Raw genomic sequence first — 15006 nt, 5'->3', positions numbered from 1 at the left:
TCCTCATGTGTTTGAGAATAAGTGATTTATTTAATTACATCATTAGCCTGATCCAGATGTCAGAAGGAAGAGGAGGGGATTGTGAGCTGAGGAATTGGGACACAAGAGAAGAGGGGGGCGGGGGTTGTAAAAAATGAAGAGGGTGATGAATATGATAGGCAGTGAGGGGAGGGAGAAGACTTAATTGGTAAGAGGGGAGAAAAAATGAGAGCACAGAGGAAGAGCAAGGTGCAGAGCAGAATAGATATGAGTCAAAGGGAAGGGAGGTTTGGGCAATTGCAACACAGGGTGACAGACAGTCAAGAACAGAAAAAAATTAATTGGCAAAAACTGCAGACAGGCAGATGTGGCAAGAATTCCACTGCATAATGGGGTAAATGTAGAAATTCAAGACTTTGTTTAGTATCTACTTAATAAGAAAGACCTTATGTGGTTTCTCACTTCACATATTTAGATCACATGGAAGTGGAAGCAGAGTAAGTATCTGTAGGGGGTGCAAGGGTAGCAGACATGTGGGAGAGAGATGTAAATAAGTAATGGACTCATAAAGGAGGGAAAGTGAAGAGACACTGGAATAGAAATTAAGCTCGACAGTGAAGAAGAGCATGGCAGAAACTCATTATCTAAAGGTGAGAAGAGGGTTTCCTAGGAGATTTCATATGAAGAACCTACATGGGAGATTTGCTGACACATGCTCCTGCCATTTCTGTGAGGGGAAAGCATTAAAGTCAAACTGCAAACAAAGTTTAATTACTCAGAGGGCTTATTGCACTGCTGCCTACCTCGCAAACACTGTTCAACAAACAAAGCTCTAACCTTGAAAGTTTGCAACGTGTGTGGTTAAAGCACATGTTGTCTAACAAAAAGCAAACACATTCACTTTATTAGCCCATGCAGCGCCCTATACACAGCCAACACTCTGAACATATGTACGTTTAATGCTCACCATGTGTGTGCAACAGTAAAGCGCCTCTGTTTGTGGATGTTGTTGTTGAGCAACATGCGGCGAAGCAGTCGCGGTGAGTTGCGTGGAGAAAGGCGGGGGGAGATTGACGACGGCGACCGCCGATGTCCTCGTGGCCTCTCCGGCTGCAGCAGGTTCTCCCGCAGGATCTTCACCAGGTCTTCATTCAAGCCGGAGTGTTTGGGCATGGGAGGCACTGCCAGGGTGTCCTGGTGGGTCACCCCCATGCCTCCTTGTTGGGCCATGCCTACCCCGGCTTCACCACCACGACCTCCACCAGCAGCCAAATAAATGAGCAGTGAAGGCAGCCGCAAGAAATCAGAGACAAAGTAATTTACGTGCCAGAGGTATGCTTATTCTCTGCTAAGAGTCACAGCTAAGAAATCCAAAAATCCTCTTGATGATGAACTGAAAAAAAAAAAAAAGCTCTGCTGGTTATTCTCACACTAACACCTCCTTTTGTGCAAAAGCAAAGGAAACAAAAGAGAAGAAAGGTCCTTTCTTTCTATTTTTTCATCTTTACCGAAGCCACCAGAAGAACCGAAGCACTGAGGGCTGCTGCCTTTGTCTCCTCTACACTAAATGTCTGCGGTGAAAGTGCAAGGGAGAAGATGAGGGCAGGATGAAAGAAGGCAGGAAAGAGGGTGGGATGTAAAGCCGGGAATTCCATTCCAGCCTTTTCTCCTCCAGGCCTACAGGAGGACTCCACACAGTCCAGTGAAATTGAGCCCAGCAAGACTTTAACTGAGCTAATTCAGTCTATTTTAGCCAAGAGTTGTCTTATAAAAGTCACACAAAACCTGTGCAGCTTCTGGGATACAAAAATAAAAAAAAAGAAAAGCAAAAAAGGAACAACCAAGTCCAATTTGGCACAATTGAATAATATTAAGCAGAATTCTGTTCCATCCACTCGAAGCAATTTATCCTTCCTTTCTTTCTCTTCCTTCTCAGTGAGACTGACTGCTGAGTGCAGCCAGTTTATAAGCTACTGATCCTTTAGAGCTGAGCAGAGCGTGAGCATGTGTAAGTGTTTGAGTGAGAGAGAGAGAGAGAGAGAGTGTGTGTGTACACAATAGAGAAGAGGAAAACGGTGAGGAATATAGAGAGGAGAGATGTTGTGCATCAGAAACCCAATAAAAATACTGTATGCATACCTGTGTCGGGTAAGTCCAGGCACATGCATCTGTGAGCGTGCATTTCTCAGGGCTGCAAACTACCGCCCAGTAACCTAAAATCTAGGCTAGGCTTCATTGAGAAAACATCTTTGGGATCACTAAATGACGTCATGTGTTTAATCTTATTTACATTTGCACTGAATAGAAGAGACAAGTAGTGTTACAACAAACCAACCAACCAAAAAACGCCAGCTCCATCTGATAGCCTTTATCATATTCCTTTTTGGCAATTGACAGTTCAGATTGATGAATAAATTGTACCTACATTTAATCAACTTTTGCTTGTGCCATTGTTCATCTCCAAACATCTTAAAAAATATCTAAGTCTAGATGTAAACATACTTTAATATATTCAGCAGTTGCCCACATTAACACAGGTACCATGCTTGAATCATTTCTTACCAAGACTGCTAAAATCTGAAACATCCAAATACAAATGCAAACACATGCAAAAGAAATTGATTATCACTTTAGCTTTAGCTGTTGTGCTTTGCCAATACATGGCAGTTATAAAGCTGTAGCCCTAAGAATGCAAGCCACTCCTCATCTAGGCATTCCAGACATGCAGCGGCAAAGAAGTGAAAATTCAGATCCAAACATAATCTCAGAATCTCTCTCTGGCTACACTTTCCATTCCAGAGATTAAAGGAAACCAGACTAATGTGCTTCTGACCTACACAGCTATAGCTGATGGCATTGAGGCCATACTAGAGTGCTGGTACTGTATGACCTCAATGCCAGCATCAGCACTGATATTTACATCCTCACAATAAGAGTGATGGTGTATTATTCAGTTGCTGCGTTTTAAATTGTCATTATAGTTCAAAGTATTAAAATGTTAAAACCTTTAAGCATTAACACGGTTCAGCTGAGGTCATTGGGGACATCATAAACTTGAAGAAACCTCTCTTGACTTTGTTGGTGCCACAAAGGGAAATCTCAAGGTTATTATGATCAATCTCCATGAAAACACCAATATCTTATACCATTTTATCTTCTACACATTGAGGAACTTTATTAACTAGTTCAGAATTTTGACCCACTACAGGTAATGGATTAATTTGGCAGAAGAGTACTCAAAATCACGAGATTCTTTGTCTGATTATGATAGCAGTAACTGCTTTGTGGCTATCTAAAGAGACTTGAATTAGAAAATGTGAATCTGTGAATGGTCTGTATTTATATAGCGCTTTACTGTACTTGGAATGATACCCAAAGTGCTTTACATTATACATCACATTCACCCATTCAAGCACATTCACACACTGATGGCGGAAGCTGCCATGCAAGGTGCTAACCACGACTCATCAGGAGTGCTCAGGGACACCTCGACATCAGCTCGACAGGCAGAGGATCGAACTGGCAGCCCTCAGGCTACAAGACGACCACTCTACCCACTGAGCCATGCCACCCCACAAATGAAAGATAAATGATAAACTGGCCAAACTTAGGGCAGCATTATGGCCTTGAACTTGTCTTCCCACCATTTCGTTGGCCTGTAACTGTACATGTGTAGTGACAATAATTTGCATGGTCACTCAACATAACTTACCCCTAATATTTCACACACACACACACATACCTATAACTGTTACTGTTTATTGACGTTCATGGTTTGTACAGTTTTTCTTCCCACGGGTGTTCCTAATGATTGTCTGTTGTGTCTTATTAGAGGCCTTGGGATCTTTACTGTTTCTCTACAGGTGTAGCAGTTGGTTGTCTGGTTTTTCTGTTTAGGTTCTTTGTGGTTCTTTTTTATCTTTTGTTTCGCTCTCCTTTTATTTATCTTTTCTCCTGCCTTCTCTCCTCTGTCCACCATCTTATGTTATTACTCAAGTCAAGTCCAGTGGTTGTGAGTAAAATTGGCAAGAAACAATAATAAAAAAATAATAAAATAAAATAATATTAAAGAATAACTTTTATGATTCAAGGGGAGTCCCATATCCAAAAGGATCCTGTTGGCAGACCATTTGTTTGACCATCATTCTGCTGTCATGATGCTGGACAGAATTTGTGTGCTCTTAATGTTATTTGCAGACTTTGCAAATGTATTTTTATTTCCTCATCTTTTGCACAGATGAAGTTTTGTATCAAGTATGCTTTGATAAGAAAATGTTAAAGCTTTTCATTATTTCTTTATCCATTAATACAAACTACAAACTCATTTTAAAGGTGCAGATTGAAGTTGTAAGGTCAATGACAGAAACATTCTATATAACATTAAAAAAAATTTCTATTGGTATCTAATCACTTCACTAAAACAACTGATAAAATGAGCTTCTTGTATCTACTTGTCGTGGGTCAACATTCCTGGCAGCTACCCCATAGTTGTGCCATTATTTTTACTATGGTGTCTCTGAATGGACAAACAACTCTGTGTCACGTAAGAACCCTTTTGAGCTGTAAATCTGCAACACCGGCTTTATTTATTTATTTATTTATTTTCTGGAGCACCATTTGAGATAAGCAATGCCTTAAAAGGCACACAGAAGAAGACAGTACACATGTACACAGTTTTAAAGTAGCTACCTGAGGCCACTGGATCCATTTGTAGACTAAAACATGTTTATATCTGAAGGAATTTTGGCCTCTGATGGCCACTTTCCATTCATAACTGTGCTTGGCATTTAAAATCCTTTCTAGCCCCATCTTCACCGCTTGATGTCAGTAATTCTTACACACTGTATCTTCAAAATGAGTGCACCCAAAAATCATTCAGTCACCATAAATAGGGTTGGAATAATCCTCCTGCTGACTGTTACTGAAATATATATATAAAAACTCACAATACAAGCAGCACTTAAAGTCTATAACACACTAGCAATGACTTTTAGTGTTTCAGTAAATTATCCTCTTTAATTTCATTTAGGTGTGTTGGAGCACAGAAACAACAAAAACCTGCAGGATAGCAGACCTCGAGGACAGTTTGACAACTTTGCTCTACAGTAACAACTGGGAACATCCAAAAATCCACATTGTCACATCAAAGCAAGCTGAATCCAACACAAAACATCTCTTCATAACATTATAATATCCTAACAACCAACAAGGGAGCACACTGTCATCCACCTTACACCAGTCTAGTGTTCTTTTAAAACATACTGTACCAATCCGATACATCCTAAATAACCAGAAGCCTAATCAGGAAGTGGCACCTTGGAACCAAACCACCCCCTTGGTAACCATCTATCAACAGCGTCATACATCACAGCACCTGGAAACAATAAGAAAACATGAGGAAAAGAAAGAAGTCACTTACACGTTTCCTAACTACAACTGAGGTGTATGGCAACACACAGCGTGTTCATTTTGTGTCTGTTATATTGATATAACAGACTGAAGCAGTTTATCAGTTATTTACAGAATATTTATTAAATTAAATAACATTTACCTAGTTATACGAATCAATGCTGCTGGATAAGGATGTTTTTATGTCCAGGTTCTGTGCAGCATTATCAAAGAGGCACGTGTGCAGCTAAACACAAAAAGCAGAGCTTTACTTGTTTTTCTTTGTAAAGCCAACAGAGTGGTTAACTTAACCAATCACCTAAAAATATGTTTGGAAATAGTTTGAAGTTCCAAGACAATCACAGTCATGTGCTAAGAGCAAAACACTGCAGATCCAGACCAGAAAAAGAGCAAACTGATGTCTGTGGGTCCTAAAGTCAACAAAGTCTTAGCAGTGTTAACTTCATGTCTTAAAATGCAAAACTCTAATCCTATGTTTTAAGACTTATCTTTTGAAATTACACAGAGAACATAATAAATCCATCTAAGGATCAGCTAGCTTAGTCTGGGAAAGAGGCTGGAACTGATTACATTGTTAGTTTGGGCTTCACCATTTCTATCAAATCCTTAATCATCGGATGCTTGAAATTTCACCATAGTTTCCATAGAAACAATAAAGGAATCTTCTTTTAAAAACGCTGAGCAATCGTGAGACACCATTCCTGACTGAAAGGATTGAGGTGTTTTGTATAGTCAGTGTCATTTCTGTAAATAAGGCAGTGTGTAATGTCTAAAGTATGGATTGAAACACAGTAAAACTAGTGTTACAACCATGCTGCTGGTTGTCAAACAAAGTGACAAAAAATGCACCTAATATAAACAAAAATATTTGATATAATCTAGAAACACTTTCAGTTTTTATTTTCCTCACACCTATGTCAGAACTATGAGGTATAAAACAGTATTTTATAATTAAGTTATTTCATCATTAAGATGACAAGAATTTACAAATGATAATGTTAAAGGATAATTAAGGAGGTTATCCAACCACAGTGGACCAAAGTGCTGTAAGTTAAAATATAAAAGCAGAGGCAAAATGTCAACAACTAAATGTGCAACCAGTGGTTGTTTTGCATCAATGATGTGTTAGCATTCAATTTTAATGTTAGCTCAATGATTGTTAGCAAAAAAATAAACAGTAACACTAGGGGTGGGCATATCAGGGAAGTTCCTGAATGAAGTGGGTTTACAGGTTAATTTCCCTCCCCATGGTACTTCAGTTAGGTATCTACAGTCAGTTAAGTAAAGGAGGAGCTGTAAAGGACAGCTTCAGTTCTGTCTCTGATCCTTAAAAAGTGTTAGTCACTGCCCACTACAAATTTAGAGGACACTGAAGACTGTTAATCTATATAGATCTTACCAAACAAAAAAATATATATATGAATAAAATAATAAAAAAAAAACCTCTGCCAATGAGGTAGTTGCTAAACACTGGGTTGTTTATATCTCCTATTATAGGGATAAAATACCATTCACTCAGAGGATGTTTTGCTTTTCAACCACATGATGAATTCACATCACTACTGCTTTTAAATTTTACTTCTGGTTAAAGCCATTCCTTATCTCTTTTCCTTCCAGTCTAATGCTGTCTCTTCTTCTCTGATGCTTTGTAATATTTTTTTTTCATAACCACTCCCCGTTGCTGAGCATGACGTCTATGAGCATTCCCCCCTGGTTACCACGGGCAACATGGATTGAGAGGGACAAGTGGATTTGCCAAGAACTAATGGCTGAAGGAACAAAAGCAAGAAAAGGTAAGCCAATCCGCAGGATAAAGTGAACTACATCCAGACATTCAAACTGACCTACACCATGGAAACACTACAATATAATAGAAACAACAAAGACAAGAAGACCAGCACACAACACTATAAAGATTAATGAAATCAAGGTGCAAATAAAGAGATAACCACTTTTGTTACAGCAAAAAGTTTTTTTCCCCCCTTGGGTCTAAAGTTAAATAAATAAAATTCATACCACTACAATAAAAACCTTGAGAATGGGCCCAAAATCTGAATAATGTAATATAATAGCCCCTCAAATAACATTTTGAATTGTACTTCTATGAATGCACAGAAGTCCAGTTATAAAGTAAATCAAACAAAAACACCCTTGTGATGAACATGAAAACTGCCTGAAGAGTCTCAAGAGGAAAAAAAATGGTACTGGTTTCACACAAGTAGAATTTTGTGTGGGTAACGATGTGCCCTGAAGTTTAGAGTATTATATAATAGTTTTCCCAACAACAGATGTTTGATTGATGTAGAACACAAAAGAGCAGATATTCTCTTTCCTGACTTTAACATACTGAGAAAACTCAATATTTCAGTATGTCGTTAAGCGTGTGTTCTCCTCCATACAGATTTCAGCATTGCCTTGATTTTTGTCACTTTGTAAAACTCTAAGACGTGGACTGTTCACTGAAATAATACATGAAATCTGTGCGTAAATGCACAAGCTCTATGCAAAATATTGTTTAATCTCAACAGATTGGATGCCTCTCTCTGGCAGCACACAGCATGATGTCACCTCACAGAGCACAGACTGGAGTCCGACTTAGTACTGGCAGAGGGCTTGTTCATATGAGGATATCTTAGATGACTAAGATTTACTACATATACCTGTTGCTATAGTTACCTCTTGCGGTTCATATATTTCTTGGTCTGGTGTATGATGGGTGGTGTGACAGTGCTGAAATACTGTTAAATGACTGCTAAGTGCAATGAGATGGGGTGTCAGGCAATTTAAAACCAGAAAAAAAGAAAATGAATCACTATAGAGGGATTTCATCAAGAACCTTTTTAAAAGTAAGTGTGAAAGCAGGTCATCACAGACTATAATATTACTTACAGACATAATATATTTAAAATTTTGATGAAGCTCTGTCTCCCTCAAGTGGACGTCTTCTCTTATTGATCTAACTGATCCAATTTTGGTGGGTTGAAGGTTCTGGGGTGTAAAGGAGAGGGATGTACTAAGCTTTTACCAGAAGACAAAAGCATCATTGAACGCGGTAGATAGAGTTCTTGAGTGCAGTATGATAATAGGTCCATCTTAACTATATTGCTTCTGAAATGGTTTAATGCCACAATAAAAAAAAGTAAAAAAAACTATAGTGAAAAAAGAAGTATTACAGTAATAACATAAAATAAAATAGCATTTCCATCAAACCAAATTAACTCCATTTTTTAACATAAAATTAGAGAAAAAATATAGTGCGGAACACACATGCTTAAAAATACTGAAGTATAAAAAATTTTTAATCTGATTAATCACAGCTTTCAAACGAATTAATCACAAATAATCACCATTCGTGACTTTGCCTGAAATTTGCCTGTTTGACTGGCCTTTTGACTGCATTAACTGACCTTCTCTTGGGTACACATCAGATGTCCAATAGTCAGTAAATGCAGCATGTAATGTACTTCTATATGTTGTTCTAAATCATCTCTACCATGTTCTAGATCATAATTCTAAAATTAAACTTTTTTTATTAATTATAAAAATTAAAAAACAGTAGATGTGGCGACTGAAGTTTAACAGCCAACATTGATGAATAAACTGATAAAAACTGATGACCTGGATTAAAAACAGGTTTTTCCTTTTATCATTGAAGTGTAAATGTTTGTGCAGCAGTGTTTAAAGTCCTACAGCATCATCATCCAAAGTAAACACCTGTTGATAAATTATATCATTGCGAAGTTTTTCTTCATTTTTGTACATTAGATGATCACATTAGTTGTAATAAGTTCAAAATTTCATAAAATCTAGACCTAAAAAAGGTCTAATTTGTGACCCCCGTGGTCAGTGCTCCTGGCTGGGCTCCCATCAGAACTTTTCTAGACCCTCCCCTGCATAGCTGAAATCCTTTCCACAGGTACTTTCTGTCGTCAGCTACATGCTTTAGTCAGCTACTGTGTTAGAGTAGGTCCTGCCAAAAAACAATACTTAGAGGTGAATATGTGACGTGTGAACCATGAACCGCTAGTTTCCTCCTTGCCCAGCTGATCCATAAACACACGCAACAAAAGAGAAAAGTCAATCAACTGATAACCGACAGCCGTCGTAATTCAAGAAGCAACATGAAAGGAGAGGGAGGAAGCAGCTGTTGCACAAACCAGACCGGAGATCCTCTAGAGCAGACACACTGGTGCAAAATGCAGGATAAGTTTAAGCGGGAAAAGTGTGAATGCAGATGTGGAACCCTCTCACCGGGAAAAGAGTGTGTGTTAATACACCCACATTCTCCATTGAGGTGGCGTCCATGGGTCGCTCTATTTATGCTGTGTTTATTCTCAAATCCATCCATAGAGCCAGCTGATTGATCTTTTACATCGCGCCTCTCTAAGTCCTGCCATCATAACAGAGTAATGAAGGATGTATGGGACTTGTCATGCCAAACATGTGTTAACTACGTTAAAAACACAATTAATTACATAAATCAATTAATGTCATTAATGGGTTACTTTTGACAGCCCTAATACTGTACATATATATATATATATATATATATATATATATATATATATATACTCTATAAATTCTAAACTTTACTGCAATATGCTGCAATGAATAGGATGTATATTTATATTAATTTGTACAAAAAATGCATGTTTGTTTGTTTATATATTAATTGTTTATGTTTGTGTGTCAGGGACCATGCACAAGAGCATTAATCTGATAAAAAAAAATAGTGGGCCCATTTCCATCTATGCTTACAAGGCAGGTAAATATAAAATACAAATACATATCAAGCAGTTCAACTGAAATTAAAAGTTAAATATGCATAGTCAAGCAACAGCACACCTCCACTTTGTTAATGCAGAAACATCAATCAACAGATGTTTTATAGTTTAATGTCATTTTGAAAAGGACCGATTGGAACTACATATCTCAGTTTGCTCTTTTATCTGCTAGAAATCTACCACATCTAGCAGGCCTTTCTGTAGAATCTGATACTCAGTGTGAACTATTCATTTTATATATTTGACCAACAGATGGCAGCACATGTTTAGAAATGTTTTCTAGTGTAGCCAGCAAGACACTGACTGCATTTCATATCAAAGAGTGGGAAGGTAATGTCTCTCCTGCTACAGTCAACACTGATGTGACTGTTTATGCAGTACAGTGCTGTGTCCAGTTTAGACTACACTGGATCATCAGTTATCATCTTCTGAACATCTAATTTATGCCTCCTTTTTTTAACTGCTGTTCCTGTTTTTTTTTAGATTCAGGTTTCAGATTATTCACTGCTTTCAGTAAAAGCAGTCCACTCTTCTGGAAAAAAAAAGTTAAAAGCAAACTGTGAATTATGAATTATTATCTCATGGGTTTCAAGTGAAATGAAGGAGCATTTTTAAGATAGGACAGCATTCCTCAAGTGAACTATGGCTTTGCAGCCCTTTCCTGCTACAATAAATATTATAAATATATTTTCCACAAGAAAGAATAATACCAGGGGGAGCCAGGGTGAGGAGGATGAGTGGATATTTCATGTACAGAGGCTGAAGAGGCAGCTGGCCCAGGTGCAAGTTCTGGCCTACACCCCCTTGAACCTGCCCCAAACGGGCTTCGTACATATGGGTTATGTTATGTTAGGTTATGTTTTTGCAAGTCTGGAACTACATATATAAGGTATATTGTCCATTCTCATCTATGGGCACCTGAGTCCAACATATTTTTTCCAACATTTTTTTGTATTCCTACCATTTATGAGGCAGAATTATGCATTAGTACATCTTACTTCTGTCCTGTACAGCTGGTACAGCTGGTACAGCTGGTACAGCAGGCACATTGAGCGTATTTCATGGACAGCTGTCTGATTTATATGATTGTACCCAACCTGAATAGGGCCCGAGGACTGATTCCCTTGAACACTCATGGTAAAAGGTCACACACTTTTGCTTTTGGACTAAAAACAACACACATGTATACAGATGGATGCACAAATATATATATTTATATATAACTACCAAGAAGGCTGTGGTATAACTGTTATTCACTATATTGTTAACTGTTATCTCAACCATTTATTAAAAAACATTGATTCTTATTATTTTCGTCCAAAGAAAAAGAAAAATGTAATACAAAAATAAAAACTTTTAAAAGGTTAAAAAAAAATCTAAAGTCCAACCATGGCACTAATGGGCTAAATAAACCAATCTGTTTTAAAATCAGTAAAAAAAAATAAATAAAAATGAAAAATAAAATCACTTGGAAGGTATCCGTTCTTTTAACAATCAATTTGCAGATCAGAAATGCAATTCTCAAAGCCTCGTGAGTCAAAGTCAGCGAGCATCAAGCCTTAATAATGACCCATTAAGCTAAAACTCCAGGGAGTCTTCAGTTATTACCAGGTTTTACTGCTAGGGAAAGAAGTAATATAGACCCTCGCCAGGATCCATTAGAAAAGTCCACTGGAACGCTTGATTAAATGTGCGTGTTCATGCAGCTGAAAAGCAACCTTTGTGCATATGTCTTATATTCAGCTATGCTTGTGTTGGGGCAAGGTAAAAGTTGTTAAGTCAATGAGTGACACTGGCATAAATGCAGCCTGCCATGATGAGAGGAAACGGGTGGGGGTAGGGCAGGACTGTGGGACTGAGGAGAGTTAGGGAGAAAACTAGCAGAACAGCTTGCCAAGTGAGAGGGGAGCTCAGAGCATGCTGTAGCTGACGCAGGGTGACAGTAAATGAAAGTGGATGAATACAAATGACCACGGGGATAAAGAAGAAGGGTTTGGAGCAAACCAGAGGGGAGAGAAGGACACAAAGATCAGGGTGGTTCCAAAAATAGCTCAGGGTTGTAAACACGGTGGTCTCAGGAAGGTTGAAAGCCTTGTATCTGTGTGTATGCTGTAAGGCTGTAGAGCCATTTGGTATGTTCAAATGTGAACAGATGCACACAAAATATGTGCTGATTAAGTGTCATACATAATATACAGATCTTTTTAATGTTATGAAATAAGTATACTATAAGTATATATATAGTGCTTGTCATATCACTCCAAAGATTATAACAATGCACTATGATTCAGTTTATTTGCTTAATGATGATAGAACGCACTAACAATGAACTTCTTTCAGAAAGGAAGATGTTTTACTCATTAATCTACTGCTCATAATATAAAGACTATATTCCACACACTCACACAAGGTGAATTAACTGTGAAATCACTACACACAACATGACAAGGAAAAGTGGACTAAAATGGCTTGTACAGGAAAGTTTTAATGGGGTAACACTATGCTGGTATTTGCAGACTTGAATATGACATGGTTGTTGGTACACGATAAAGGAAATTCCTTTGCTAAATTGATCATGAATGATTAAAGGGAAAATGGATACTTTAAAATAAAATAACACCTGGCTAAGAGATGTTCAGCAAAAACAGAAAATAAAAGCTAAGGGATGCACATGAATGCTTTGCTGTTTCAGAAAAAGGAAATACTATATATAAAGTCATGTATGCGGTATATAACACAGTATATTGATTGATATTGATATTGAGGATACATTGATTTTGCATTGGACTCCGAATATATTTTACTTATTTTCTTTCTATTCTATTTTCTTTTTTGACAAACCTAAAACCTTAATAATTTATGAGGTAATTCACCTGGCATTTCTGTAAGGGTTTAGGTCTGCCACACAAAAAGTGGTTAGCATTGTCTCGCACTGCTAGCCCTGAGGCTACTGTCATGCACAAATGGCCCACAGTGGCATCAGAAAATGTTCTGCCTGCACACAGATCCCTGTTGAGACACAAAAGTTGTAAATAACACAACAATTGTGACTGAATAATGTTTTGGCTCTGGGCTGTGGTATGGACAAAGCTGGCTCTCTGCGATATTGTCATGGTTCACTGACTCACCTGAACTGAGTAATTCTGAACACAACGACAATGCCGTATCCCCGGATAGCAACAGCGATGAACCACTGTGGGCCCCTGAGCAGGGCCCTTAACCCCCCAACTGCTCCCCGGGTGCCAGAACTGCCCACTGCTCCTAGAGTAACTAGTGAGGGTGAAAAGCAGTTGACTACTTTTGGAAAGTCTTGAATTTAAAGCCACAAGGTGTGTCACATATTTTAATACAGGCCACTGTGAAAGCACTCCCAGAATTTAAGCCAGTGTTGCATAACAAAGAGCACGATGATAGCATATGTGAAATGATGGAAATAAAAATGCGGTGAACTGTAACGTTAAAGTCCAAAGCATGTTATTCATGATGATCTTTTCAAAGAAAACAGAACAAAAGAAACTACGTTGACGGGTGCTGACCTCCTGGTAATAACCACTCTAACTTTTAGCAGTTCATTTTAAAGATGTTAGACACTTCTTTTTTTATTCAGCTTTCTTCAATAGAATACATAAAAAGCATTTTCAGCAGAAGTTGCTGCTGCATGTGCAGTGGGTTACCACATGTCTATGGAGGCATTAGATCTATCCAAAAATAAGATTACTTTATCTCAATAAATGGTTCATTTGTTCAATTTGAAATAAATTATGATCATGTCAGTATTTTTTTATGATAACCTGAGTTTAAAAATCAACATTTACATGCTGTTACATGATGAAGATGTTCTTTATGTGGTTATATTATGAATATCTGGATCATAATTTGCTTTCTGGGACATTTCTATGTATTTTTATTTTGTGTCTTTTATTGTGGACAATAAATCAAGTAGTTGTGAGGTCTTGGTTGACCATAATTGTGAATTATTATCATATTAATTTCTTTTTTCCCAGAGAAAGGCTCAGAAAATAGATTAAAATGACCTGTACCCACTAGTGTATGAATGGAAGATGTAAGAGACTAAGCCACATAGTATGTATGAGTGTGCTTGGGAAAGGGGTGGGGAACCAAGTGTTAGCTCATAGTGTGAGTTGCACCTTCTGTCATGAGAGGATAATCCATAAAATGAATGGGTGAGCTGGGATGCCTGGAGGAGATCAGTCTTTTTTTCCACCCACTTTAGATCATTGCAATTCTCTTGAGGTAGACATGTGATAACATATGTAATGTTTATCTGGTGAACTATTGAGCATCAACTCTTCAAGGATACTCTATACTGGACTTTGTGCAACGATAGAATCTTAGACGCAGCACAGGTTAAGGTTTTAATTTAATTCCAGCCACACACATCCTTACTGCAGTTTGCCTGTTATCTGGACATCATTGTGTTACTCTTCTAGATGCTCTTTGCTTTTCCACAGAGCAGTACAATATCGGCTGTAGCCCCTGACTCCTTAGAGAGCAACATTATCCACTCTACCTCCCACTGTTCATCTACTCCTCTCTCCATCCTTGTTTCCCTCCCAACATGTGCTCTCCTGCTCCTGTGGCCTCAGCAGATAAGGTTGGTATGACCCTGAGCAGGGTGGTAGAGGAAGAATCGGAGTGAGGTGGGTGTGTGAGGTTCTTTGTCTTCTCAGTTGTTGCCCCTCTTCACTCGGTATTGTTCCCTTTAGGGACAATCATGTTCAGGGACTTCATTCACGTGCCATGTCCGTTCTTACATGTGCAAAAGCTACCAGCAAGTACAGAGTAATTACTGTGCGTACCTGCTGCGAGGCCA

The 15006-nt window shown here is 38.1% G+C and overlaps 1 protein-coding gene across 4 annotated transcripts in view; it reads right to left on the bottom strand.

The window, feature by feature from the left end:
• The window catches only part of pde4d (phosphodiesterase 4D, cAMP-specific), a 199968-nt gene that overhangs the window by 86533 nt on the left and 98429 nt on the right, over positions 1-15006 (bottom strand). Inside the window, exon 1 of one of the 4 annotated variants that reach the window (XM_041998557.1) lies at positions 947-1889. The exons of the other annotated variants lie outside the window; for them this stretch is intronic. Coding sequence (XP_041854491.1) covers positions 947-1209 — 263 coding nt within the window. The 5' untranslated portion in view covers positions 1210-1889. Of the gene's footprint in view, positions 1-946; positions 1890-15006 lie in introns of those variants that run through there. 4 annotated transcript variants of the gene reach the window in all.

This window comes from Melanotaenia boesemani, chromosome 11, assembly GCF_017639745.1.
Source record: "Melanotaenia boesemani isolate fMelBoe1 chromosome 11, fMelBoe1.pri, whole genome shotgun sequence".
Taxonomy (NCBI): Eukaryota; Metazoa; Chordata; class Actinopteri; order Atheriniformes; family Melanotaeniidae; genus Melanotaenia; species Melanotaenia boesemani.
The sequence above is the reverse complement of the archived record's forward strand: the minus strand, read 5'-3'. Positions and strand labels throughout refer to the sequence as shown.